We start from the raw sequence: 27,955 nt of genomic DNA on the forward strand, positions 1-27,955 counted from the left end.
CTGGGAAATGTAGTTCGGAGGCGCCGTCCTCTCGCGCACGCGCGCTCGCATGGACACCGACACTTTAGGGTTACGCGTCTTCTCTTTGTCCTTCGCCGCCACGCGAGAGGCGAGTGTGTTGGTGTCTGCAGACTCCCAACCCTGTCCAGGCCGTGTCGGGGTCCAACGGATCCGCAGGGATCACACCGAGGCCCGCAGGCCGGGGCGTTGTGCCGGCCGGGAGCGAGGCGGCGGCGACTCTGGGGGCCGCGATCGGTCACGTGGTTCCGGGTCCAGTGCACCCGAGGCCAGCGGCCTGGGGGTCGGTGTCGGCGATTTTTGAGTGTGCAGGGACTGGGGTTGAAATCCGACCGGCGGTTGGGGCCTGTGGGGAGCCCGTTAGGGATGACTTTGGGGGCCGTGTTGGGCTGCGGGGTTCGAGGCCTGTGGGTATCAGCGCATAGGCGGGCGGGGAAATCCGGGGGTCCCGGGGTTGGTGTGCGGCGGGCACCGATGGGGCCTTGGCCGGAGCGTAGGGTTAATTGGGGAGCCTGGGGCCGCACGGCGTGGAGCTGGGGTCAGGACGCAGGAGCCTGGGCGCACTGGTCACACGTTGTCTGGGGCCCTGCTGGGTCCCGACCGGGCTCCGAGCGCCGGGCGAGGATGAGGCCGGCGGGGGCGCGTGCGGTGAGTGACCGGGTGGGAGATGTCTGCGTGCCGGCCTTTGTCCTGAGGCGTTGCTCCTTGGCCCTCTGGGTTCTTACCCGTTGGACGTTTCCTTTCAGGGCGATTATTAAAAGGCGCTACCTTCCGCACGTGGCTTCCCTGGATGTCTTTGGCTGCCAGCCCAGGTCAGGTTCGGTTGAAGGGCTGGGACCCGATGGCTGAACAGAAAGCGTTTATTGTGTGAGTATCTGAGCAGAACCAGCGCAGTCAGGGGCGAGGGGGACCTGGTTGCTGGGCCTGTTATCCCGCCTCCAACCTGACTTCACACAGCTCAGCGCTACTTTTATCAATAGAGTGTTTTAAAGGACTTCTCTCCTAAAATAACAAGCAAGCAAATGAAACACCCCTAAAAACCAAACAACTTTTGACAATAGCTGGTGTGGCAGGTGCAACATTGGTCTGAAATCCTTATCTCCCCATTTGATCCTCCTCTGCCACTTGGAGCTGATCGCTCCCGATTTCTGGGCGGCACGTTTTTTCATCTGAAAATAAGGGAGTGGAAAGAAATGATCTCTCCCCCAGTAGCTTTAATGCTTTTTGCTGCCATCGAAACATACTTCATTTTATTTGTTAATTATTTGTTTACTTTGTTTCTCCCATGTAATGCTAGACTGAAACTGTTGTTTTCTTGGTTTAAGGATTAACATTAAAAAGTAATGTATTTTTTTCTATTATAAATTTAAAATATGTCCACTAGTCAATTTGGAGCGTCTTGATAAAATCATTCATTATCCCATCACAAGGAGATAGTCACTGCTAACATTTTGGTACATTTCTTGTAGCCAATAAATGTAAATATGTTTTTAGTACACCTTATTCATATTTCCTCCAGAAAAACAAAATTGGGAATATGCTGCATATGCTGCTTAAGACCGTTACAATAGATCATGAATGTCTTTCTGCAACTTGGAATATTTTGTCCCAACTGGGAAGTTTAAACTTACCTGGGGAGATTTTCAACAGGCCTGTCAGAACTTACCTTCTCATTTTATCCTTAGTCTGCCCCGATGCCATCTTTTCTGGACGGGGAACTGTATTGTGCGTATCCTAGGAATATAAACAGGGACTCTGGAGTCCTTTGCCTGTGTTCACAGGCGTGGTGGACTTTGGGATCACAGGCATGGGACCAGTGGCTCAGATCTGCCACTTCCTTCCTAGTGTGTCATCGATTCTGGGCAAGTGGATGGACCCCTGTGCCGAATGCATTTGAAAAGATCATGTGGGGTATAGAGCCCCTGACTCATAATAAGTGTAAATGTCACGTTTATTACTGTCCTGAAATTCCTTTACAACGTGATGCTGAGTGGAAGGACGGGATGGTGATGAAGGCTGCTCCTTCCTTCTGAAGATGAATGTGAGGCTGTCTCAGGGAGTACTGCAGTGCCATGCAGGAAACTGCCAAGGTAAAAAAAATACCAATTGAGTTAAAGTGGGCCCGATCCTACAGTGAAGGGCTTGGGCTTCGGTGGATGAGGTGACATGTGAGCGCCCAGTGTAAGTAACAGTTCATGGCTAAGTTCTCCCTTAAGGGCCAACTTTCAGAAAAAATTACTGTTCAAAAATAGGAATGGACTTTTGTTGTGATTTTCAGAATGAGCCATTTGTGATCCGCAACACTAGAAGCACCTCTCTAGAATGTCAGAAACATTTTGTTTTTAATTTTTAATTTTTTTGTTAATGGGAAACATTGTGTTTTTCCAGGACCCATCAGCTCCAAGTCAAGTCGTTGTTTTAAATCTAGCTGTGGAGGGCACAGATCACTGGCACATGTGGGAATCAAACCAGTGACCTTGGTGTTATGAGCACAACGCTCTAACCACTGAGCAATCCAGCCCCTTACCCCCTTTTCCCCCGGAACATTTTTTAAATTAAACTAAAATAAGGTTGAGTCTGCATTGTGCTGAGTAACAAATATCGGAAATATTTCAAAACCACCGTACTGGTGGCTTATCACGCCCTGTTTTGAAATTCTCAATTCTGTATATTCTCTACAATAAATCTACCTTATAAGTTTGCAATGAAACCCAAGTAAACGTCACCAAGTAGTCTTTGACAAAACCACAGAGGGAATTTTAAAATCACATTGTGCATTTGGCTGTGTGCTTAAGGAATGGTTTGAATGATAAACGTAGTTTTATTCATCACAATGCCAGAATATATTACAGGAAATGAGATGAAGTGAAAACAGAATGCAAAGAAAATGACATATTGTGTTGGGTTTATTTTCCCCGGTTTGGGGACATGGGGGTGTGTCTATATGTTATTTATGGTTGATTTTTTTAACCACGCAGGTTTTTACATTTTTCAATGGTTAAATTTATTGACTGTTTTTTAAAAGAAATAATGGCTTTTGTATCATGTGTAGGGAAAATTTACGCCAAATTACCCAAATATTCACCAGTGTTTTCTTCATGCATTATTGCGGTTTCTATTATTTTAAATTCTAATCCATCTGGAAGTAGTTTGTTGTAGTGTAAGAGATAAATAACTAGCTTTGTTTTCTTTCAAATGTTACCACTTCTGTTTGTGAAGTAATCCAGTTTTACTCATGGCTTTGAAATGCCACATTTCATTGCATACTAAATCCTGACGTATTTGGACTCTAATGCTTTATTCATCTGTGTGTCAAATGCTTTATTGATTATAATAATTTTATAAAATATGTTAATATTACATGGACCTTTTACACTCATTATTTTGTATTTCCAAAAGGATCTGAGCTCTTCTTGAACCTGTTTTCTTCCAGATGAACTTTATAGCTACTTGTTGAAGGAAAACTTTTTGAGATTAGGAGTGGAGTTAACTAAAGATATAAAACATTTTGGGTTAAATTATCTTTACTATATGAAGTCTTCCTATCCCAAAACAAGACCAAATTGTACATGTATGAATTCTGTTTTTCTCGTCCCCTTTGGTGTTTTCAGTTTGTTTTATATGGATCTTACATATTCTAGTCAAGTATATTCCTGTATATTTTATGAATTTTTTTTCTATTATGAGTAGATTTTATTTTCTATATTGTTATTATTGTATATAAGAAAACTGTTGATATTATTATACAGGTATGTTTATTGACCTGGAAAGATGTTCTTTCCATAGTGTGAAAAAACAAAAATAGTTTTTAAATGTGCCATATACTTATTTTTTGGTTAAAAATATCCCAGTAATTTTCACCATCTCTTAAGAATTGTTGTCTGTGGTATGGTGATATCATAGATAATAGTTGGTATATGTTTCTAAATTTCACCGTCATATTTTACTTTTGTAGTAATAGCTGTGGCTGATATTTGTGTAGTGCTGATGTGTGTCAGCTCCTGCTCTAATTATGATGCATATATTTTCACAATTTAAGATACCAAGGAATGCCTTCTTGTGTAACTGAGAAACTTCAACATGTGTTTCTGAGTTGGCACTGACGTTGGAATCACAGAAAGGCATGAAAGGGGAGCTTGATTTTTTTAAGTACTGCTTTTTAGTACAATACAGGGAAGAGCAGGCTGTTCTTTGTGTTTTTTTGGAAATAAGAACTTTAAGATACATGGGGGATGTGCATAAATACACACAAATGACATGATTTTGGCAGTAAATGCCTTGAACATAGCAAGAAAGAGAAATAACATTCCAATTCTGCTACTTAATTAATAGTTGTCAGTCATGGGTGCGCTCAAAATCACTCTAAATCTCAGTTTTCATTCTGTAAAGTGGAGATTATGTTAAATGCCTTATTGGGTCATCGTGAGTATTAAATTATAAAGTACTTAGTATTTTGTCTTATGTGTAGAAAGTACTCAAATATTAACTATTGTTATAAGGAATTGGTCACTTTCTTTTTAATATCAAATTCGTAAGTCTCCCACCTGAAAGTGACCCAGCGGTCTACATTATCCTATCCTCATCATTTTATCAAGTAAATAAATGGAGGCTTAGAAGGCAAGAAAGGAGCGTAATGGGGGGTATGGAGTGTCATCCTACAATAGGTAAAACGTCATCCTCCAGAAATATGGAACCTCTGTGCATCAAACAACATAGCCTTATATACAAAATCCAAACATCAACGTGATATTTACAAGGAATAATTGACCAATCTGTAATCATATTGGGAGATTTTAACACACTTCCTTCAGAAATTGATAAAACTAGCAGACATTAATTATGCAGGTTACAAAAGATTTTAATAGGACAGTAAAGCTCAGAAAAATGAAGTTTGTTTATTTGTGTCCAGTCACTTAGCCAGTAAAAGGAAAAGATTGACTGAAACTCAACTGTTTTAACCCAAATGACATAAGCTTTCCAAACTTCTGTCTATATCACCCGTTCAAGTGACTTCACTGCTCGCACAACATTGGCTGGCTCTCAGAATGACTTACTTCTGGTATTGCTTTAGGCTTGTAATGCAGACTTCCGCTGCTCTTTCACACTACATCCTGTTTCTGTTCTTGTTACCCTATCTGTTATGCAGATGACACACTCTGGCCCTGGGTGGTCATGAATTCCTAATTCCTGGCAAGAGAGGGACAGATTTTCCGTGAGGTTGAATATTCTAACTGAAGCGTTTGTCCCTAAGCCCACAGATCGTGTGTGGGAGGGGAAAGGAGGCTCCAACCAGCAGCTGATCTCTGCAAAGACCTCGCCACGACCTCAGCAGAGTTTCAGGAAGAAGCAGAAGAGACGCAGGATAGAAAGCTCTCAGAGTTGCTAATCATTTCCCACAGGGAACAGAAAATGACCATGTTACAGGTGAGTTGACTGTTTACTCCTCGTTATTTTCCTAGGAGATTAGAAGTGTGCAAGTCTTCCAGTGAAAAAGAAAAACATAAATAGATAAGGAATCAGGGAAAAAGAGCTTCAGAAGAGAAGGCCCAGATTGTGACAGAATTAGAGCAGTGTTAACTAGATCCTTGAGACATTCTTAAGGTCTGAACTTTTATAAACCGTAGTGTCCCACGACGTCTTTGAATTTGAGCTGCTGACTTACTTAGTTCTCAAGTTTTTGGCAGTTGTAATGTGAGTTGCATTATCCAAAGGAAAGAAAAAAATTAAGTCTTCATAGAAAATAAATATTTCTTGGTCATTCCTTGATGAAGTCGAATAAATTATATAATGAGTAATATTTTCAAGAGAAACATTATAATAAATACGTAGGTCCTATAGCCATTTTGCAGTTTTTCTCAGAGTATGACTCAACAGGAAAATGCCACAGCAGAACTTAGTGACCATAATGGTTTATTTTATTTACCTATGTCTTTAATTGTGAAGCAGAATCACATGCAGAAAGTACATAAAAGGTAAAAGTGCAGCTTAATGCATTATCAGTTGAATACCAGTAAAACAACCACGCAGGTGAAGAAATAGAGCATTCCAGAGCATTCCCAGCCCAGTCGCAGCCCCGCAGGTGCCCTGTCCCGTCACTTCGCCCTCCTGACTAAGGGAACCAGGACCCTGACCTCTGGACCCATTTCCTTGCTTTATGGATTTACTTCAAAGGGTTCAAACTAGACACTGCTTTCTATTTGCTGCCAAAACATGGAAAATACAGATTTTTGCATATTTGTGTCCAGGAATTTCTTAAGCACACTTATTAATTCTAATAATTTTTCTTTAGATTTGATAAGATTTTTCCATGTTCACAAAAATTTCAGCAATACCCTTTTTTAGTAAAAAGAAATTCCACTGAATTCCTATTTTGCCAAGACTTTTTATAAGAAATAAATGTTAATTATTTTTCCATTTTTGGTGTATTAATCTTGTTTTTTTTTATATGCTAATTCTTTTTCATACCTTTATAGTCTTGCCTTATGAAATCTAGTCCTTATTTTTGAAAATTTTAAACGTGCTTTTAAAAACTCTGTTAGATGTTACTGTTATTTGCAGTTCCTCTGATGTGAATTCCTCCATTTGCAGATATGCTTTATCTATATCTATTGAGGTGGTTCTGTATTTTTTCTTTAGACTTTTTTGCCCCCCTTTCTTCCGCCTCCCCCCATCCCCCAACTCCAGTTCATGCCGTTGTTTCTCAGTCTAGTTGTGTAGGACACAGCTCCCTGGCCCATGCTGGTATTATGAGCCCTGCGCTCCCCCTCCTGAGGCTGTGTGGCAGCCCATAGCAGCCCAAGGCAGCCCAGCTCCAAGGAAAGCTGTTGTTCACAATCTTAGCTGTAGAGGGCGCAGCTCACTGGTCATGTGGGAATCCAACCGGTGACCTCAGCCTTAGGAACACGTGGCTCCAACCACTTGAGCCACTGGGCTGGCCCTGTATTATTTTTTCTTAATCTATTAAAGTAGTGAATATCATTGATTTTTTTTTTTTTCAAATGGTAAACCAACCTTGAATGTCAGGGATAAACCCCAACTTAGTCTTAACATATTTCCTTCGTTAACGTTTATCTATAGTGTAATTTAGAGTTCTCACATCAGCATTCATGTGTAAGTCGGCCTTTGCTTTTCCTTGCTTGCAGTATCGGTTTAGGCTTTGTTACCAAGATTATGCTGCTGTCAAAAAGCTTCTTCCGATTAGCATGCTCCTGAGGTCCACCCATGTTGTAGCACGTCAGAGATCATTCCGTCCTGTGGACACACTTCTTATTTATGCATTCGTCACCTGATGCACATTTGGGTTATTTACCCCTTGTGGTGGTTGTAAGTAATGGTGAAGTTTTTGTGTGGATTTACTTTTCGTTTCTCATGAGTGCATACCTGAGAGTCATTGCTGACCTGTATGCTGAAATTAGATTTAATTTTCAACAAACTGCCGCAGTTCGTAGCGTCTTAAACGGTTCCTACCAGTATGAAGTTCCAGTTTCTTCACATCCTTTCCAATACTTGTTCTCGTTTGTCTTTCTTGATTATATTTATTCTAATGAACGTGAAGTGGTATCTCATTGTGGTTTTTATTTGCATTTTCCTAATAACTAATTATGTGGCTCCTCAGTTCATGTACTTATTAGCCATCCCTATATCTTCTTTGTTAAAATGTATTTATTCTGCCTGTTTTTTAATTGAGTTGCTTGTCTTTATTATTGAGTCCTAAAATATTTTTGTTTTAAGTTCTGGGTCAAGTTCTTTATCAGAAATATGATTTGCCAATAATTTTTTCTAGTCTGTAGCTTGTCATTTCATTTTTTAATCATGTCATTTGAAGTTCAAAAGTTTTAAATGTAGTTTTGCCACTTCAGTAGGAATGTAGAAACCTTACCGATTTCTGCCCGTTTACCCTCTTTCCTTTGTATTATAGCTGTCTTATATTCCATGCATATATATTGAAAACTCCATCAGAAAATGATACGATTTTTGCTTTTAACCGTCAAACATTCTTTAAAGTATGAAGAATAAGAATAAAGTAGAATATTTGTGCAAATATTTGCCATTTCTGTTCTTTCTTTACTTTCTAAGTTATCTTCTGGTATCATTTCCATCTGAAGCTCTTGCCCTAGTAATTCTTTGGAGCACGTCTGCTGCCCTTCAGTTCTCTTCATTTTCTTCATTAGCAAATGTCTTTATTCCACAGTTACTCGTGATGCATATGTAAACTGGCTACAGAATTCTGGGTTAACAGGTCTTTCCTTTCAGCATTTTAAAAATGTTCTGCTTCCTTCTGGCCTGTGTGCTTTTTAATAAGAAATTTGCAGTTGTTTGTATCGCTGTTCCCTGTAAGTGATGTGACTTGTTTCTTCACCTTATTGTGTAACAGTTTGGTTATGACAGTGTTGGTCATTTCTTTATGTTCATCCAATTTGAGGTCACTGGGATTTTTGATTCTGTAGGTTGTGCTTGCACCATATTTGGGGAGCATTCAGCCAGAAGTTTCTTGAAACTTTCTTTCCCCACCGTGCTTTCTTTTCTCTTCCTGGGACTCCCGGGACATGCATTTGGTGTTGTCCACAGTGCCCTGAGCTCTGCATTTTTAAGTCTCAGTCACCCAATATGAATACTTTCTGTTGACTGTCTGCAGGCTCACTGTCTCCTCTCAAAGTGTGTGGTGTGCTGTGTAGGGTCAACTTTCTTATTTTCCAATGGTATTCTGAATTTTTAAAAGACTGTGTTTTCTTGTCATCCCAGGAGACTGGGACAGAAATCCATGTTGATCTAAAATCCAAGAAAACCTTTCAAAAGCTAAATTTGGTTATAGCACTCCCTCCCTGTGAAATCTTTCATGGCTAACTCCCATTGTGGCCCGACATTTGTGATCTATCTGACTGAACTGTTTGTATTTCCTCCGCCCTAGCAGTTTTGGGGCCCATATCAGAGCTGCTGTCTTCCAGGATGCTTTTGCACCCCCTTTTTTGGTGGAAAACACTACTTTCCTAAAGGTCATCTCCAGCTTTGCCTCTTGCACAGAGCCTAGCGTGATACTAAGTAGAGTGAGACTGCCCCTGCTTTGATCCACACTGAGCTTCTGTTGTAGCTACTTGAACAGCTTATTTTACTCATGGGTGTACGTGTTTGTAGCTTTCTACAAGAATAAGCAGTTTTCTAGGATATTGTTTTATCTTTATTTTGCTACCACCTCTTCCAATGCCAAAACTGAGGTTTAGTAAATAATTTTTGGTGGTTCAGAAGATTTCCAGTCGTGTGGTCTGGTTCCTGTGTATTGTGTACACGGAGGGCCAGAAGGATGTGTGTGGCCTTTCGTCCAGCAGAACGCAATGGAGACAGTGACGTGGTGGCATTCTCTGGTCCTGCTGTGATGAGAGTGGTGCCCCCCTTGGAGGCCCTGACGACTGCTGCAGACTCACTGGGATTGTGTTTTCACAGGACTCAGTGTCATTTGAAGATTTATCCGTCGACTTCACCCAGAAGGAATGGCAGCTGCTGGATGCCTGTCAGAAGGACTTATACAAGGACGTCATGTTGGAGAACTACAGTAGCCTGGTGTCCCTGGGTAAGAAAGCGTCCCAGGGGCCTCACTCTGTGCCCAGCTCCTTGCTTGTTTTGTTTTAGTTCCTCAGAGCTGTGGGGCTTCTGAAATGGTTAATGATTGTGGACCTAAATGTAGATCAGAGTTTCCTGGACTGGGACACCAGACAAGGTGTTTGGAGCTCACGTTCCAGCAAAATCTGAATCTCCTTGTGCAGCCTCTGAAACTCAGCGATGGTGCCAGTGGGGTGGTGGTGCCTCTGGCACATAGCTTCCTGCATGCCACACTCTGTTCAGTCACAGACCAATCCTGTTTGGCAGGTACAATTACTCTCCTTTATTTTCTAATGAGGAGGGTAAGTCACATTCCCAAGGAATGAAGGAGCCTGGGTTTGAATGCAGGCAGACTGGCTGCAGAGCCTCTGAAGTGTTGGATAGTTTGAGACTGGATTTTCTTAGACCTCTGAGCCACCAGGGAGACTGTCACCATTTCAGAGAATTCCTGACTCGTTGATGCACAGATGGGGATAGCTGGGTCAGCTCTGATGCCAGACATTGCCCATTCTTGAGGGGCCCTAAAGCCCACGCATGCAGGGCCAAGCCTGTGTGGTTTCCCTTGAACAGGGTATGAAGTTACGAAACCGGATGTCATCTTCAAGTTAGAGCAAGGACGAGAGCCGTGGACAGGAGGTGGAGCGCTGCCCAGCTCAGGGTCCCTGGGTGAGTACATGAGACGCAGGCCGTGGGGACGGGGGTACAGCCTCGGCTGCCCAGTGTCGGCTCCTTTGAAACGTGTTGTGGAGAGTGTCTTTCAGAGTCTAAACTGTTGACATGAGCTGCCCATGTCAATCACAGTTCCATGTCGCTTCTTGCGTGTAGCTGACGGTGAAATGTTCCCAGCTTGTCTGGGCATGCTGTCCCCCGTTTGTCCTCTCTGAGGCTGTGACTCCTTGTTTGGTCTTGTGCCCCTGCTCTGTTTAAGCTCTTTCTCTTCTCCCTTCCCCTCTGGGCAAAGACTCCTCTGGTTGTACATTCAAGAACTTTGAATTTTCCCCGCTTTTTGGGTGTGTGATCCCAGAGAAGCACCCTGTGAAGCCAACTGGGTTCAGTCTCATTATATCAGAAAACGGAGGCACGTTCCTCCCAGGTGCCTCCCTTGTAACATTAGGCTCTGCTGTGCTTGCTCTGCATGTTAGATGCATGGAGCACATTGAAGTCTCTTTCTACCATTCTTTCTTATTATTTAGGTTTTTGCCCTTTGGAAAATATCTGTTTAAAGCCTTCCCTTGACCTCTCACCCCTGAATTTCCCAAATCGCCCATAGATCCAGGTTTAATCCTTTGTAAGTTACCCTAAATGGTGCCACCGCGTTGGCATTCCTACAGCACCCACCACTCCTTTGGCCAGGTAGACCTTCCTGCTCACCTGCTACGTGACGCTGACTTATGTTTCCGGAAAAGCAGACCCTGAGTGCTTACCTGAGCTCTGGAATTGGCTGGGTGTGAGCCCCAGTGTGTGAGGTCAGGGAAGTGAGACTGGCACGGCAAGTGGTGCAGCACAGGCTGCGTGACGTGTGGCGGCTACTGCCATCCCCCAGCTTCCACCTCTCAGCCTTGCTCCAGGCTTGCTGTCCTCACAATGTCCAGCATCCCTGCCCTCATACCAAGCTGCGCTTGCTGCCCAAGAGCGCTCTCAGGTGGAGAGAGGCAGGCACCAGGCCGAGGGTGTCCTGTGGGCGCAGCCGGGGTATAGGGCAGGTACTGGCACCGCGACAGGATGTCCCCCCTTCTTCAGGGACCTCCATGGTGTGAGCCTGTGTAGCTTGTTCGGCTGTGGCCCCCTTTTCCCCAAAACTCATGGTCAGCTCCATTTAAACACTTCTCATGGTTTTCAGACACGTGATACGTATTCTCTGCATCTGAACTTCGGCGTGTCCAGTGCGTCCTCTGTCGAGAAGCTCTTAGTCCCTCTGCACAAGCTCTTTGCGGTGCATTCATATTCATAAAGTGTTCCTTGACGGCTCCAGCCTAAATGGGTCTCTTTTTTTTTTTGAATTCCCTCCCCAGATCTGATCACAGTGTATGTAATACTTTTTTAAGTTGGTTGCTCCCTTAGCCTTGTTTGCACAGAGTCACAAGGGCTTATAATGTAATATCTTCAGTTATTGGGCACATAGTATTCATTTGATGTACCTCCACAAGCCATTTGTGTTAATACATGTGTTGTAGACCAAGTGTGCGTAAGTATCTGGGAATTTTCTTCTTCCAGTGGTGAGCTCCATGGATTACTACCAGATGCTGATTCAATAGAGCGGTTTTAAAATTTCGCATTCTGGGACTGGAATTTGTACTTTGAGAAGCCTCCAGCAATTTTTATGTGCCCCACGTGTTTCAGACCCATTGCTTTAATGACTACTAAAAATGATTGAAAAGTAGACCTAAAAAATACATTGCAGAAGCACAGGGTTTAATTAAGAAGATGAAACAGTTGCAACCATGGTTTTTATTCCACATTGAAATGTATTGAACGTTTTTGTTTCATTGCAGTGCAGTTACTTGTCACAGTTAACTACACAGAGGAGGACTGTGGTGTGTCCTCAAACCACCAGCACGTTCAGAGAGGGGCCAGAACGTAGCTGTAGTTATGGGCAGGATTAGTGACGACCTGGGACACAGCTGCATCTCAAGGGAAGAGGCACTACAGACTCCCAAGGAATCTTGGTGCAGGCCTCCTGGGCGCTCTCCCCCCATGAGGGTCACGCAGCTCACTCTTCCCCCAGCAACAAAAATGCCGTCAGGCAGGATGTTCCTGCCCAGGGAAGCCCAGGAACAGACCCAGCACCAGGCTTTTCCTGGGCCGGTCGCACAGGCGCCTCTGCCTGGCACACACGAGCAGGTCAGGCTCCCAGAAGGAAGGCTGGTGCTCAGCACAGATTGTGTTGTTTGGACACAGCCTAGGCCCAGGGAGCACGTTCTGCAGGTAGGGAGTGGTAGGAATGCTCCTGAAACCCAGGTTCCCAAGCCTTGCCAGCAGGCCGGTCCTGCAAAAGCCTCAGGCCTGATGCCCACTCTTGTGCAGACTGTTTCAGCAGCTCGTAGGAAACTGAATGTGTACTGGCTTCTTCGGTTTCTCAGGTATTGTGCTGGGCGCTGTGGGTGCAATAGTGAGCAGTAGAGAGATACTCCCTCCCCACAGTGTGTACTTTCTAGTGGGAGGATAAAATGAACAAGTTAGGAAATAATCAAGATAAGTCCAGACTCGGAAAGTACTAGTACAGAAATCAGTTCAGTGACAGTATGACGGTGTATTAGTCTGCTCAGGCTGCCATCACAAAATACAGACTGTGTGGTTGTACAACACACTTCTGTTCTGGAAGCTGGACGTTCAAGAGCAAGCTGCCAGCATGATCGGGTTCTAATGCGGCTCAGCCTGGCTTGTAGACGGCTGCTGGGTAGCGTTGAAGCTCTGTCCTCACATGACCTTTCCTCAGTCATGCTGTGGACAGACTGCGGGGGTGCTCTGTGGTGTCCTTCCTATGAGGACATCAATCCTGTGCCTTCATTTAACCTTAATGACTTTGAAATCCGGTATCCAATCCACCCGCACTGGGGGTCACGGTGTCCACGTGGGAATCTTGGGGGAACATAAGTGTTCAGTCCCTAACAGTAATAGGAAGAAGCTAGTTCTCGAAATGAAGACTGAAGTGAGCCAGCTATATGAATGATTGGGGGAAATGGTCCCCAAAAAGAATGACATGACAAGTGTGAATTTATTAATTCATTAAGCGGCCTAGTGACTTTGGGAAACAAAAAGGAAGTTAGGAAGTCATGGGAATGTGAAGTACTGCATAACAACAGTAGTCAATAATACTGCAGTAACTATGTATAGTGACCAGTGAGTACGGGACTAACCGGGGAGGTCACTGTCGTGTCCACTACAACACGGGCAGTGAGGGTGCGAGAAGGGGCGGCTTTGGGTTAAGTTTTTAAGAAAGAAAGAAAGAAACAGAGACTTAATGCAGTTAAATCTCAGAAGGCCAGAGGTCTCACAGATCTGAAAGACTGGAGCCCAGAATAAGGCCGACTGGAGGTTTTTATTGATAAGTATACAAGGGAGTAGCAGTGTTTCTTACACGGTCTGTGAGACTCATACATCATAGCAGAAAAAATGCTTATTCCAATCAACCTTTGTCAACAGCCAAAGCACAAGGTCCCATGATGTCTTACCGAAGGTATGTACCCTCTCAGGGTCAGGTCGCTCATATTGTAACAGTTCCGTTGAGATAAGTGGAGAGAACTGATCTTCATTGCCCTCATGACTTCTCTCACAATCAGGTGAGAGAGGAAAGCCAGAGACAGCCATGGCTTTTCCCAGGCAGGGGGAAGGGGAGGAAAGGCTCCTTTTTGGATCTTCTAAGGCAGCTCATTGGGGGTCCCCACTCGGTTCTGCCTGGCTTGAGTGGTTCCCCTCCCGTGGGGAATCTTACTCGTCATTGGCTGCAAACCATCTTTTGGGGACCAGACAGAGACATAAGGTGTAAAACATAGAGATAAGCAAAGTCCTAAAAAGGCACAGTCTCACACTTTTCTTTCCTCAAGGAAAGACACGGGGGGACAGTCGGCTAGTCTGTTGTGTGACTACAGGTCACTTTGTACATTATTTAAATAAGCACTGTGTTGGACACCTGAAAGTAATATGAAATAATATCGAATGCCCACTGTAATTGACAACTTAAAAAACGGAAGCCTGTGTGTCTGGAGGTCAGTGTGGCAGGGATATAAATGTTGGAAAGAGTACAGGGACTAGATCATACATAAAATGGGAAATGTAAATTGATTCAAGTAATTTTAAGTTAACGTAAAACTATCTGATTTACATTTTTAAAAGTTCACTCTGACCGCAGAATGCAAAGTGTAAACAGAAGCAGGTAAACCAATTAAAAGGATATTTCATTGAGATAATAAGATGGATTAAACTACAGTAGAGAAAAGTGATAGAGAGTTTTGGGGTAATTGAGATATACCACAAATAACCAAATATAAAGCAATCCCATTTTTCTAATTGGAAAAACTTAAAAACACTTGGGGGGAAGGTAGATAAAATTTCCAAATTTGAGCTTAGCTTATGATGTAACATTTAAAGTAATGTAAAATTGTAAGGTTAATTTACAAATACTCCATTTTCTACTCATATTTCCTGATAGCACTTAATTCAAACTTGGAACCTACATCTCAAAATTCATATACCTATAGTATACTCTTGATTTTAATCTTCGGACCTCTTTTTCCCCTCAGGCTTTCCAAGCAGAGCCACTGAATTGATCAAACCCCAAGGGATCATTTCTGATTCCTTGCTTCCTTTTATCCCCTCCACCAAACCCATGAGCAAATCTCATTGGTTCTACCTCCAGAATATATATGACCAACAGTGAGTTGTGAGTTTTTCACAAATTTATTGTCCTCGATTGACATTTAAATCCTTAAAAAGTTTTTCACCATACTGATTGTCTTTCATACCTGTAGGTATGACCTCAGAAAAAATTCCAGGCATAGATTGTTAGTGAAAAATGAGCCCGTGAAGACCGTTTCTAACACGGGCACCACGTTACGTTGTGAGGATAATGGAAACAGAGATCTGTAATAAATGACAGAACTGTCAGAATGTTTTAAGAATGGGAACTTGTGCTTGGGAGCGTTTCAATGAAAGAACACCTGGATTTTAAACATTCGTACCTGAACAGTTTAGACGGAAGATGATGTGTTTTGTAACGGGATGTATGCAGTGGCTTTCTCAGTAATAATGTTTGAAAGGTACTGCCACCCCTCATTGTCCGTGGCGGTTGTTTCCAGGACCCCTCTGGGATACCAAAATCAGATGCTCACATCCCCATATAAAATGGCATATCTGCATGTAAAATACACACATCCAACCATCTACTTTAAATCATCTCTACGTTACTTATCTAATATGATGTAAAAGCTGTATCAATAGTCGTTGTTTGTATTGTCTTGTTTAAGAAACAGTGACAAGGAAAAACGTCGGTACTTGTTCAATATAGGCACAACCAGTGTAGCCCTAACTACAAAGGACACATCAGCAATAACATTTGTTTCAAATATTTTCAGTCTGCGGTTTGTTGAATCTGCAGATGCAGAACACGCCAATTAGGGGGATGACTGTATGTGTTAAGTTTAAATAAAAATTTCATACAATTTGAAATGGGAAAAAGCACACAAAATACATCTTATTCTTCAAGCTTGAAATGGCTAATTACTCTATCAGATCAGTTAATTTTCATCATAGTACTTATCACAATGTACAGTTGTGTTTTTAAAAATATCTATGTATTGACTTTTCCATTAGAATATAAGTTTCCTAATGGCAGGAGCTTGTTCCCGTGTCTGCAGTACCTCACACACTGCCTGGAACATTGTGTATTGAGTAAATTAATTCCTCAGAACATTGAATCAATGCTTCTTTGAATCTCCTTTCTTTATTCCTCGTTGCTCTCATTTATTTTTCACATTCTCTCCCCATTTTATAAACTTACATTTAACAACAACCAAAGATAAGTTAATCTACTGTGCTTCCTGTTCCTGTTTACAGCATTTCCTTTATTTTTCAATACCTAGAATATAGACATTGTACTTGGGACTTATCTCAGAGTAGGAAACTAAGCCTTAAAAAGCATTCATCCCTTCACAGCATTTTCAGTAAGCACAACCATAGAAGAATTTACAGGTGTTTTTTTCTTTATAGAACAAGTCTTACAAGTCAATGGTCACATGACGTGGCACCAGGATAACCAAGAGAAGCTTAAAAATTCGAAACAAGATCATGAATGTGATGCATTTGGGAAAAATTTCAATCTGAACATAAACTTTGTTCCTTTAAGGAAATCAAACAATAAAGGTGATGTAGATGGATTAATTTTAAAACATCATTTTGACTTACTTATACCAAAAGCAGATTACGGCAAAACAGAACCAGGTGACTTAAATATATTTGATAAATTGTTTCTGCATACCAAGCCTGAGGAAAGTGATAGTTGGTTAAAATACTATGAATGTGATAAATTTGATAAAATTAACTATAAGAAGTCACAGATTATCATATATCACAGAACTCGTTTAGGGGATAAACTTTATGAATGCAGTGAATGTAGGAAACACTTCAGTAAGAAATCAAGTCTCATTAAACATCAGAGCAGACATTTGAGAGAGATAGCCTATGGCTGTGGTAAATGTGGTAAAACTTTTCCCCAAAAGTCACAGTTTATTACACATCACAGAACTCATACAGGAGAGAAGCCTTATGATTGTATCCAGTGTGGGAAGGCCTTCTCCCAAAAGTCACAGCTCACATCGCATCAGAGGACACACACAGGAGAGAAACCGTACGAATGTGGTGAATGTGGCAAAGCCTTCTCCCGGAAGTCACATCTTATATCACACTGGAGGACACACACAGGAGAGAAACCCTATGGGTGCACTGAATGTGGGAGGGCGTTTAGCGAAAAGTCAAATCTCATCAATCACCAGAGAATCCATACAGGGGAGAAACCTTTTGAATGCAGAGAATGTGGGAAAGCTTTCAGCAGGAAGTCGCAGCTCGTTACACATCACAGGACTCACACAGGAACAAAGCCGTATGGGTGTAGTAACTGTAGAAAAGCCTTCTTTGAGAAATCAGAGCTCATTAGACATCAGACAATTCATACTGGTGAGAAGCCCTATGAATGCAGTGAGTGTCGGAAAGCATTCAGAGAGCGGTCAAGTCTCATTAACCATCAGAGAACACACACAGGAGAGAAACCTCATGGGTGCATTCAGTGTGGGAAGGCCTTCTCCCAGAAGTCCCATCTCATTTCACATCAGATGACACACACAGGAGAGAAACCCTTTGTGTGCAGTAAATGTGGGAAGGCCTTTAGCAGGAAATCCCAGCTCGTTAGACATCAGAGAACTCATACAGGAGAAAAACCCTACGACTGCAGTGAATGTGGGAAAGCTTTCAGTGAGAAATTAAGCCTCACTAATCACCAGAGAATTCACACAGGAGAGAAACCCTATGTATGCGGTGAATGTGGGAAAGCCTTTTGTCAGAAGTCACATCTCATATCACATCAGAGGACACACACAGGAGAGAAACCCTATGAATGCACTGAATGTGGGAAAGCCTTTGGAGAGAAGTCAAGTCTTGCAACTCATCAGAGAACTCATACGGGAGAAAAACCCTATGAGTGCAGCGAGTGTGAGAGAGCCTTCTCCCAGAAGTCACAGCTCAATACTCATCAGAGAATTCACACGGGAGAGAAACCCTTTGAATGTGGTCTTTGTAGGAAAGCTTTTTTTGAGAAGTCAGAGCTAATAAGACATCAGAGAACTCATACAGGAGAAAAACCTTATGAATGTAGTGAATGTAGAAAGGCCTTCAGGGAGAAGTCAAGTCTCATCAATCATCAGAGGATACACACAGGAGAGAAACCGTTTGAATGCAGTGAGTGTGGCAAAGCCTTCTCACGGAAATCACACCTCATACCACATCAGAGGACGCATACAGGAGAGAAACCCTATGGGTGCACTGAATGTAAGAAGGCCTTCTCTCAGAAGTCACAACTTGTTAATCACCAGAGAATTCATACAGGGGAGAAGCCGTATCAATGCAATGAATGTGGGAAAGCCTTCTCACAGAAGTCACAGCTCATTAATCATCAGAGAACTCATACAGTAAAGAAATCCTAGAAATGGAGTTACTATTAGTCTTTGATAAAGAGCTTACCTCATTGTACTTCAGAAAATGCAGTTCGGGTAAATCTTTCAGATAAGAGATACTTCACATTATGTGTCTGAGTAGTCAGAGTAGGAACTCTAAAAAGGTTATGTAGGGAAAGCTTTCCGCCCATTCATGTTTATGTTATCAACTCATAGAATAGAATGAGCCTATGAAATGCAGTGGATCCAGAAACCTTTCAAACCACAGTCAAATCTTATACAGTAGAAAAGTTAACAGCAAAGAGGAATACTGTGAATATCAGAAAGCCTCTGGAGATCAAATTGCATTAGCTGTTAGAAAATTCCCACTGGGCATAAAGCCTAGTCCAGTAAGTGAAAGAAAACCCCATGAATGTGGGAATTGAGGTATTATTTTCATCAAGAAATGACAGCTCATTGTACATAAAAAATGGCCTCAGAAATGTAAATTTCTATGAACTTACTAAATATGGGACAGTCTTCACTAGGTAATCCAAGCGTATTGTATTTTGGATAATTCAAACTGAGTAAACTTAACAATTAAAAGACACTAGAAATCTATGCCCCGAGACATAATGCTATAAAGGAAAGCCACATACTTTTTATAGACCTGGGCATCCAAAATACCTAATTCTAAATGGTTGACCGGTGCTCACTCTGAAGTGCGAAGTTTAAATATAGGTGAATAAATTGAATCATTGAAACATCTAAATAAGAAATTTCTTAGCGGTATTTATAGTTAACTTTCCTTTGTCACATGTGTTCTGTATTTGGGGATCCCAAATGATACTGTAACTGGGAGCATGAGATGCTCATGCCTTGTGCCCCTGATGTCTGTCAAGACACATGCCACTGGTTTTCCTATCTCACTGATACTGTAAAAATGGTAACTAATATGACACGTCTTCTTGCTAAATCAGTAGCTTAAGTAATAACACCACATCTCTTTTCCCTATGGTTTGTTGGCATATAAAAGGGGTCTCTTGTTACTGAGCTTTCTCCTCAGTAGTAAAAGCCCACATTATATAAAGTCTTCTGCATTCTCAGAGTACAAGAGATAGATGATAGAAAACCCAGGTAAGAAGTATTCAAAGGCACGAACCACAGAATAGCAATAGTGATTCCTGATCTACTGATGAGCAAAGGAAAGGAGTTGTGTGAACCCTGACTCAGCACTCCACCTAACTGGAAGCAGTGCTGTGCATAGTCTTCTCATTGCGTGAGATGCCTCCACGTGTCAAGTCTATGTATCTCAAGTGCCATGTAACCCAAGTACATCCTGTACTTTAATTTACTATGGTAAAATATGGGTTTTATGTGCTGCCATTACGTTTTTGGTGTTTCATAAAATATCTTGTAAAAATTAAATGAAGAACACAATTACTTAAGAGTCACTGTTCAGAAAATGTAAAATACAGATAATTTTGTGGTGAGAAATATATTTTTGATGTATTCATGGAAGCCTGTTTCGCCTTCCTGCAAACTTCTGTGATCACTGGATAAGTATTAGGAAACAAGATTTTCATTATTTCATCCGTTGGAGGGTCTGTGCTTCACCTTCCGTTACCAGTTGCATCCATCACATGGCAAACTTCCCATTTTGAATTTCCCCTTAAGTATGGTGTCCTTTGAAAATTCATGAACTACCCTTAGCTTAGTTAGAATTTGTAGCGATCTCTGTACATTGTTGCTTGACAAAGTCAGCAGTCGTTCTGTGTGCAGGTGAAATGCAGAGAAGTCCAACATTAACCTTGTTTCCACACTAGGAAAAAATCAAGACTTCTCATACACGAGTTTTGTCAGTATGGTGGATTGGACCTTTGATTCTAGAAGTATTTTTTCCTTTAATTTCCAATCTTATATCATTGTTGAAAAATTTTACTGTAACTGACAGTAATTTTCTAAATTACTGTACCTGAATTTCAACAGCCAGATAATTATGTCTTTCCACATGGTAATTTTAAAAGCATCAAATTTGCCAAATTTTTATGGACTATGACATTTATGGACTTCCTACTTTTCTGCCTAATACCTGAAGGTCATTTTACCAGATGGGTAAACAGACCTTTGTAAATGAACAAATAGTTACAGGGTGATGTTTTACTTTATGGTTTTCCCCATTTGTTTCTTTCCATCATAATTCTCATCCCTAGTCCCAGAGATTGACTCATTAGATCTTGAATAGAACTCAGGAGTCTGTTAGCTAAAAACATTCCTGGCTTTGCTCATTCTAACTCTAGATTTTTTATTAAATGTTAAGCAGTTAAAACTGGTACTTCCTTCAGTAGATATTGGAACTTTGGCACTGGCCTATTGGTTTAATACCCAAGAGATTTTTTGTTTGTTTGTTTTTGTAAGGGTTAGGTGTTAGACGCAGTGAGGGCTGACACCGGCAACAGCCATCTTGTTTACCTGAATACCTGATGCAGAGCCCAGGTTTGTGGTGTTGACCTCACTGAGAGCCTCTATGCTCGAGTTTCACAAGGGGCCTGATTCTAAAATTAGAGAGTTTCAGTTTCAGGTTTTCAAATTACTTGGTAACCAACAAAAAAAGGCATCCCTACATGTCTGTTCATTGATTTGTACCACAAACCCCCACATCAAGAAGAAAGGCAGTTTCAGATTGGATTTACCTAGTTTCATGGAGCAGTAAGTTACATGAAGACGGAATACCTAAGAGACCAAATTTGGAAGCACAACCTTCCTACATTTCACCACCCAGGTTCTCCCCCTGGCCTGGAGGCCGTTCTGCAGAGGACAATTTCTATGATACTCCTTTTCATAAATAATGGATGTTTTGGGGGTCCAGTCTGTGAATTTTGAGGCCCGTCCAGGAATGCCTTCTCTTTAGCTGTTTGATATCTTCTGACACTGTTAACCTCTATATGGATCCACATGTTCCTGATATTTTGGTTTCAAGAACATCACTTGTGGAACCCTGAGATGAAACAAACCCAAAGAATATCTGATTAATCTGACAATATCTGTATTAAACAGCAGAATATAGATCAATAGTCATTTATCTACACTTGACACTTCAGTCATTTTGCCATTTATTCCAGCAATATATGCCCACGTTGCCAGTGTCAGTGGGCTTCTTATTCTACAAACATAGTACCAAAAGCTTTCAGATGTGCAGTCCCTAGTCCTGGCCTGAGTGCTGGCAAACTGACCCATGACCCTTGCAGCTGGATGCATATTTCTTGCACCTTCATTCTTTTTTAATCTATTTTCACACTCAACATAGTTATTTTAAGATACAATTCTGATTACACCTGTGTTGAAATATTGTGTGGCTAATTGTGCACTTAAGAAAGAGTAATATACTCATGGTATGTGAGGGCTCTTATACAAATACATGCCTACCCATCATTTCTGAACTTTATCTTTCTTCCTACACACTATAGTTTTGGCCACCTCAAACTATTTCTACAATCTCTCGCATGCTTTCTGCATATCTGCCACTGAAATACCCTTGTTTCTTGTTAATGCCTACCCAACTTAGATGAACCTGTACGTGTACTTATCCCTGTGATAGTATACTCATTGCATGTTTGTCTTTTTCCATTAGAAAGCTGGGACTATCTTGTTTGTCTATGTAACTTCAGCAACTGAAGCTTTAATAAATAAGTGTGGGTGCTATCAGTGGCTGTGATTTTTACGGAATGAAGCATGGTCTGCAGTGAGAGATAAGAATGAAGCCATTGTGGAAGCAAAGTCCAGCAACAGTCCTGACTGCGCCCCCATATCTGGTGCTCGGCATATTCACCACTGCCCTTTCCATGCCTTGATCGTTGGGTTTTTCCATGAGATATCACAAATATCCTATTAAATCCCCATGTTTGCGTCAGCTGGTTCAAGTGTGTTTGTTACTTAAACCCAAATGTTCCTAACCGGCTAAGTCAGGCTGCATCCCCAAGGTGGGTTCTCTGGAAGCAGATGCTGACATGAAGTTTTGGGTGCAGGATGTTTATAGAGGATCAATGGCTGTGAAGTGATGGGAGAATAAATAGGAAAAGACTGATCAGAGCAAGAAGTCAGAATGCACTGCACTGTAGGCTGTTGAAATCCTGGCCAAGCCAGTTAGGGGGCTCTCAAGCAGGTATTCACTAGTGTCCCGTGTCCGGGACGGCCAGGCACTGACAGCCCTGAGGTGCTCACTTACCTGAGGCAGGCTGCCCTGGGAAGGGAGGAACCTCAGGGGAAACAGCTCTTTTCAGCAGAGGCCACCTCTGGGAAAGCTGCCAGGAAGTGGTCTGCTGACGCTGCTGGGCAGCAGGTCCTTCCTTGAAGAGGGATCTGGATGATGCATCTCTGAATACACAGTCCGACCCTCGCACTGTTTAGATCCACGTTCCCAATATTAGTTATCTCTGGGGAGACGAAAAAAAAGAAAGGTTGTTAGGACCAAGCAGAGACCCTGGTTGTCGCGGTTGTTTTCTCACGTTATCCCTTCCAGATTCTTCCCCGTTACCACCTCCACTGACATCAGTGGCTCACCTGGTGGTATGACCCGGACCCTCACGCCCGAGCCCTGGTCACCGTGCCCTTGGCGGACCCGACTTGCTGTATCTGCCCATTTACCGTCACAACCCGGCGAGGAAATCCCCAGGACCCAGACGAATCACCCCAATCCACTCGAACTCCTCCCGCACTGCTGTGTAACATCAGCCCTGCCGCCAATGGCCCTTCAAAGGCCGCGCTCCCCTTCGATCTGCTGGTCTGGACACGGGAGCACAGTTCCCACGTCAAATCTGTAGCTTATAAGTAATTAAGGGCTTGCTGTGTCGCCTGCAGTGAGAAGTGTCACCTTTGGGGATCAAGGGCACAAAGTCGCTGGAGGGTCATTGCTACCGGTGGTAGCAATGGGGACACAGCACCACGACTCGGCTGGGCGGGAGCCATGGCCGCCGGGGCTACTCCACGGAGGGTCTCCAGGAGTCGCGGTCCTCCTCGGCGGGAGATTCTGGTCACGACAATTATGCGAAGCTGGAGGGCTTTCACGGAAGTGCTGGCGCTGCAGTCGGTTTTGGGAACTAATTGTCTGAGGCCTGCAGTCTCAGGCTCTGGCGCGGTGGGCGTGAGGCGGGGGATCCGAGGGGGATCCTCCCTCCCACGCGCAGTGAGGCCCCGGTGGTCGGTGGGCCGTGGGGAGTGTAGTCTGATGCCCGCCATCTCCAGCGCGGTGCGCGCGAGGCTCTCTGGGAGTTGTAGTGTGTACGGGGGAAAGTGACTCCCACGCGCAGTGAGGCCCCGGTGGATGTTGGAAGTGCAGGGGTCTGAGGCTCACCTTCTCTGGCGCTGTGAGCGCGGGGCTCCCTGGGAGTCGTAGTGTCTGAGGGGAAGCTTTCCTCTCTGGCGTGGTGAGGCCCTGGTGGATCCTGGGAAGTGTAGTTGTGTGAGGCTTCGCGGTCCCTGCGCGCGTGCTGTGCGCGCGGGTCTTTCTGGGAGTTGTAGTGTGTGAGGGGGAGCCTTCTTCCCACGCGCGCCGAGCCCCGGTGAATCCTGGGAAGCACAGCTGTGTGGGGCCCGCGGCCTGCTCCGCGGGCCGGGTCGCTGCAGCGGGGACCCTGGATGCAGCGCCGAGAATTCGGAGGTAGGTAAAGCGGCCCACCCCGCCCTCACTGGGATCCCCGCCGGGCGGCCCAGCCGATGACTCGGTCCGGATCTCCGGACAGTGCGCCCGACCTGCCAAATCGCCAAGGAAGCGCGCCGGCCCGTGACCCCCGTTAAAGCGGGAGGTGCCGGGGCTGTAGGCCAGGCCAGGCTCCCCGGAGCCCACGCCGTGGCAGGAAGGGAGTTCCCCCGGGCGCCCCGGCACTTCTGGGGTCCCTGTCCCCGTGTGACGCGGCCGGTGGCTGCGGGGCGACGGTCTCCCAGTGCGGGGACCCGGCCGTTCGTCGGGCTCAGGGCCCCTCCTCCTCTCCTGCCAGCTCGCCCGGCTCACCGTCCAGGTCTCCTCGCCGCGCGCGGGAGCCATGTCGCAGGTAAGCTGGTGTTTCCTTTCTTCTTCCTAAATGAGGCTGTGAGTTCAGTACGTGCTTGGGAACATGGGCTTGTCTCGGTGCTGAAACGTATGCGGGCAGAACCCCGGGACCCTCCGGGTCGCCCCCTGCAGGCGCTTGTTCCCAGCAGGATGTGAGGGGCTGGCCCGCAGCGGCTGCGATGTGCGGTTCTGACCGGCGGGTGTGTTCGGGGTTGGAGGCCGGGCGCCAGCCACGGCGCCGCCTGCGCTTCCGCTGGTGTCCCGGCGAGAGGCGCTGCGCTGTGTCTTGCTCCAGCTGCCCTGCGCTGCTCCCTGTTGTTGAGCATCCGCTTTCCGCACTTTTACCAGTGGTGTCAGAGTGGATCCCCGGACCAGCAGGGTCGGCATCAGCTGAGAATGTACTAGAAATGTATGTTCAGGAGCCCTGCCCCAAACCTCCTGAACCAGAAACTGGTGTGGGGTTCTGCAGTGTGTTTTAATAGCCCCTTCTAGTGGCTGCAATGCGTGACCCGTCCTGGGTCCTGGGGACGCAGCAGTGAGTGAAACAAAATCGCCAAACTCACAGAGCTCATTTTCAGACTTGACCTTAACTTTATTTAGCAAAGAACACTGACCGTTTTTGTTTCTGTCGTGGCTAAATGCCTGGCTGGCAGTTGTGCTTCACAAAGGTGGGGAAGAAGAAAGCTAGTCCAAATTCGTCGCTGTTTTTAGTTCCACTTCTCTGTCCTTTTTGTCATGCTTCTCTCGAAACCCAGGGGCTCTCCAACTTTTGCTGGGGAGTCCAGTTTCTACCTGGGCTGCAAATCCCACTGTTGGCTCAGGGAAACAGGTCCCTTCTCAGTCAATAATCTTTTATCACTTACAAAATGTTTTTAACTAAAATAGAACCCTGCCATACATTTGTAGCTGCTACCAGTTTGGGCCCTTTTAGAATTCCTTTCGATGCCTAACTGTTCCATGGATCGCTCAAGTGGTGCAAACCAGGCGGTCAACAGGGACTTGTTCTCCGAATCTGGAGGGAGATGCTCTACGGTCCATCTGCAGGCGTGACATTTCCTCGTGGGGGGGGTCCTTGTACATTACTGCTTACCCTCCTTGTGACACAGCTAAAATTGCCTCTAGCTGCCACAGCTGTGTCTTCAGGAATGCGATACACTTGAGAGTATTTGCCTCATTTCTAGGGTGCTGCTGCTCTCTGCTGCAGCCAGTTGTTACTATGAAGTCATTCTTGCCAAATCATGTTAACATAGGCTGGTAGTAAGGAAAACATTCATTGCCTGTTAAACACACAGGAATTGCCTGGACTGTTTACAAAGTGCTGTATTTACAACCACAGGCAGAAATTCATGCTGTTCACATGTGTGATCCTTTACCTTTCACAGGATTGGAAATTGTCTTAGGGCACATTCCACACATTTTTTTCTCCTTTTTTCATCACACAACAAAACAGAACAGCTGAGTTCTTAGTTATACTCTTAATAATGACGCAGAATACTGAAAATTCCCATTCCACTATGTGTACACACTGCCCACCCTCCACAGTGGGACTCATTTCACTCCTGGATCTGGGCCTTTCGGAGCATAGGTGCTGCGTGTCATTTCAGGGCTCGGTAACTTTCAGAGATGTGGCCGTAGACTTCTCCCAGGAGGAGTGGGAGTGGCTTCAGCCGGCTCAGAGGGACCTGTACCGACATGTGATGCTGGAGAACTATGACCACCTGGTCTCACTGGGTAAGTCTTCTTCGTCTTGCCTCAGTCAGCACTGGACCATTAGTGTGGCTGTTGTGAATCTTGATTGGTCATCTGGCCGAATATTCCCAAGGGAGGTGGGTTATTTTATTTTTAACCTGTGTTAAGATGGGGATCATGACTCCACCTAATCTTGAGACGTCTTTCATATTTACATTGACATTGCTTTTAATGGTCTCTCTTTTCTGAGGATTCAAGGACCGATTTTGAATTTATTTCATTTTCTGCAAGCAGGTCTTACCATTTCTAAGCCAGATGTGGTCTCCTTGTTGGAGCAAAGAAAAGAGCCCTGGCTGCAGAGAGGAGATGGGAGAAGAGACCTGTTTTCAGGTGAGCGAGTTAGATGCTGGTGGGGAAAATTTTGTACACAATCACCCAACTAGTCAGTGAGAAAGCAGCACATGTTTGTATGTTGGTTGCAATGTTTTTCCTAAAAGATGCAAGAGATGCAGAGACCGAGTCTTGCCCAGAGCTCCACATGGCACCACCTGGCGGTCTGCCTCTCCTCCACTCCTCACAGGCTCTCCTCCCTTTCTCACTCTGTCTGGGGTCTGAATGTCAGTCCTTTGGATTTCCCCTCCCTTTCTTTCTTGAAATCGATGTTTCTGTTGCCTAAATTGAAAGGTATGTGTTTTTTCTTTATAGTGCTGTCCTATTTGACCAACTTGGGAAGATTGAATCACGACTCTTTAGTTCATTGATGGGCTTCCTCATTCTCTCATGTATTCTCTTAACAATATTTATTGAGTTTTAATCTTCAGATCTTTCCTTCAGTGCTACTGAGAGTAGAAGGCATTCAAAAGTGTAATAAACATCAAGGCAGCCGTGGCCTAGCGAGATAAAATGGGTCTGTAAATGACTTTGGTCGCCTTCCTCAGATGGGCAGTTTAGCAATGAGGAAAAAGGCATTTCCCGTGGGTGTTTCAGGCCTGGGTAATTGTAGAGGCACAGCGGTAACAGGAACATGAAAAACAGGAGGGAACTGGCTTTGGAGAAAAGCGATGAGTTAGTGTGAGATGCACGTGGTGTGAGTAGAGGATGCATTTTAACAAGCTCCCAGATGACGCTGAGCTTGAGCTGAAATACGAATTTAGGCTTCTTAAAACTGTATAAAATGCCTGTATGCCCGTTGTGCAATTTATTCTTAAGCAAACGCTTTCTTAATGTGTTTTCTAACAAGTTTTATTGCATTTCTCCAAGAATGCTAGTGAATTTGTATATTTATCTTTGAAGCTTTATTGTAGCAATATAAACATCCTAAACATTTCTTGATTGGTTCTTCCCTGCAAATACTGCAGTGTTTTTTAATTAATAAACTTTTCTTTTTTAAAGCAGTTTTAAGTTCACAGCCAAACTGACTGAAAAGTAGAGTTCCCATATACCCATATTCCCCCACCCCCCTACTGTAAACAGCCCACACCTTGGGTACCTGTGTTACAACCCATGAGCCCTGGTCGACATATTTGTGGTTATCCCACAGTTCTTGGTTTTCTAGTTTTCTTCATCTTATTTCTCTTTGCTTTCCACTTTTGGAAGTTTCCATTGAGATATTATCCTCTAGCACAGAGACTTGTCCCTCAGGCAAATCCAGATTGCGCGTGAGCCTATCAAAGGCATTCTTTATCTGTTGCAGTGGATTTTTACGTCTCGTCTCTGATCTTTGATACACTTTTTACTCTAAATATAATGTGCTTTTGTTTCTTATAGCGCTAGTTGTTTTCTTCTGTGTCCTCTAGTCTCCCTTTTTCTATTCTTAGCTCTTGAAGAGAATTATTCAGTTTATATCCCCAAGGTTCTTAGTGAGTTACTCAGTAGATGTGGGATTGGTTTACAGAACGAGGAGAGTGATTTAAGATTTTCCCTTTATTGAAACAATTGTTTTCTTAACAGCTACTTCACTGCATCCCCT

At 43.9% G+C, this 27,955-nt stretch overlaps 3 protein-coding genes across 14 annotated transcripts in view; 2 read left to right on the forward strand and 1 right to left on the reverse strand.

The window, feature by feature from the left end:
- On the forward strand, positions 1-22,161 carry ZNF84 (zinc finger protein 84). 7 transcript variants are annotated; one of them, XM_074321243.2, is made up of 7 exons: positions 1-109; positions 765-885; positions 1,864-2,108; positions 5,270-5,442; positions 9,457-9,583; positions 10,183-10,278; positions 16,318-22,161. In XM_074321243.2, the coding sequence occupies exons 3-7, from the start codon at positions 2,054-2,056 to the stop codon at positions 18,300-18,302; spliced, it is 2,436 nt and encodes an 811-aa protein (XP_074177344.2). In that variant the 5' UTR covers positions 1-109; positions 765-885; positions 1,864-2,053; the 3' UTR covers positions 18,303-22,161. The 7 variants fall into 7 exon arrangements, with proteins under 7 accessions (XP_074177344.2, XP_074177346.2, XP_074177343.2 ...); XM_074321242.2 differs by having other exon boundaries at positions 24-301; XM_074321251.2 differs by lacking the exon at positions 16,318-22,161 and adding an exon at positions 11,453-16,025 and having other exon boundaries at positions 28-301.
- Positions 13,550-24,291, reverse strand: LOC109456442 (uncharacterized). The gene is made up of 3 exons (XM_088801123.1): positions 23,602-24,291; positions 22,477-22,684; positions 13,550-21,249 (listed from the first exon to the last, which is right to left on the reverse strand). The coding sequence occupies exons 1-2, from the start codon at positions 24,289-24,291 to the stop codon at positions 22,679-22,681; spliced, it is 696 nt and encodes a 231-aa protein (XP_088657249.1). The 3' UTR covers positions 13,550-21,249; positions 22,477-22,678.
- ZNF140 (zinc finger protein 140) overlaps positions 23,778-27,955 on the forward strand; it is a 7,461-nt gene continuing 3,283 nt past the window's right edge. Inside the window, exons 1-5 of one of the 6 annotated variants that reach the window (XM_074321269.2) lie at positions 23,778-23,907; positions 24,245-24,298; positions 25,902-26,028; positions 26,281-26,376; positions 26,484-26,670. In XM_074321269.2, coding sequence (XP_074177370.2) covers positions 26,008-26,028; positions 26,281-26,376; positions 26,484-26,670 — 304 coding nt within the window. In that variant the 5' untranslated portion in view covers positions 23,778-23,907; positions 24,245-24,298; positions 25,902-26,007. Of the gene's footprint in view, positions 23,908-24,244; positions 24,299-25,901; positions 26,029-26,277; positions 26,377-26,483; positions 26,671-27,955 lie in introns of those variants that run through there. The other 5 variants (XM_019748728.3, XM_019748727.3, XM_019748729.3 and 2 more) reach the window with 5 other exon arrangements.

This window comes from Rhinolophus sinicus, chromosome 9 (assembly GCF_057876585.1).
Source record: "Rhinolophus sinicus isolate RSI-liver-muscle chromosome 9, RSI-T2T, whole genome shotgun sequence".
Lineage (NCBI taxonomy): Eukaryota > Metazoa > Chordata > Mammalia > Chiroptera > Rhinolophidae > Rhinolophus > Rhinolophus sinicus.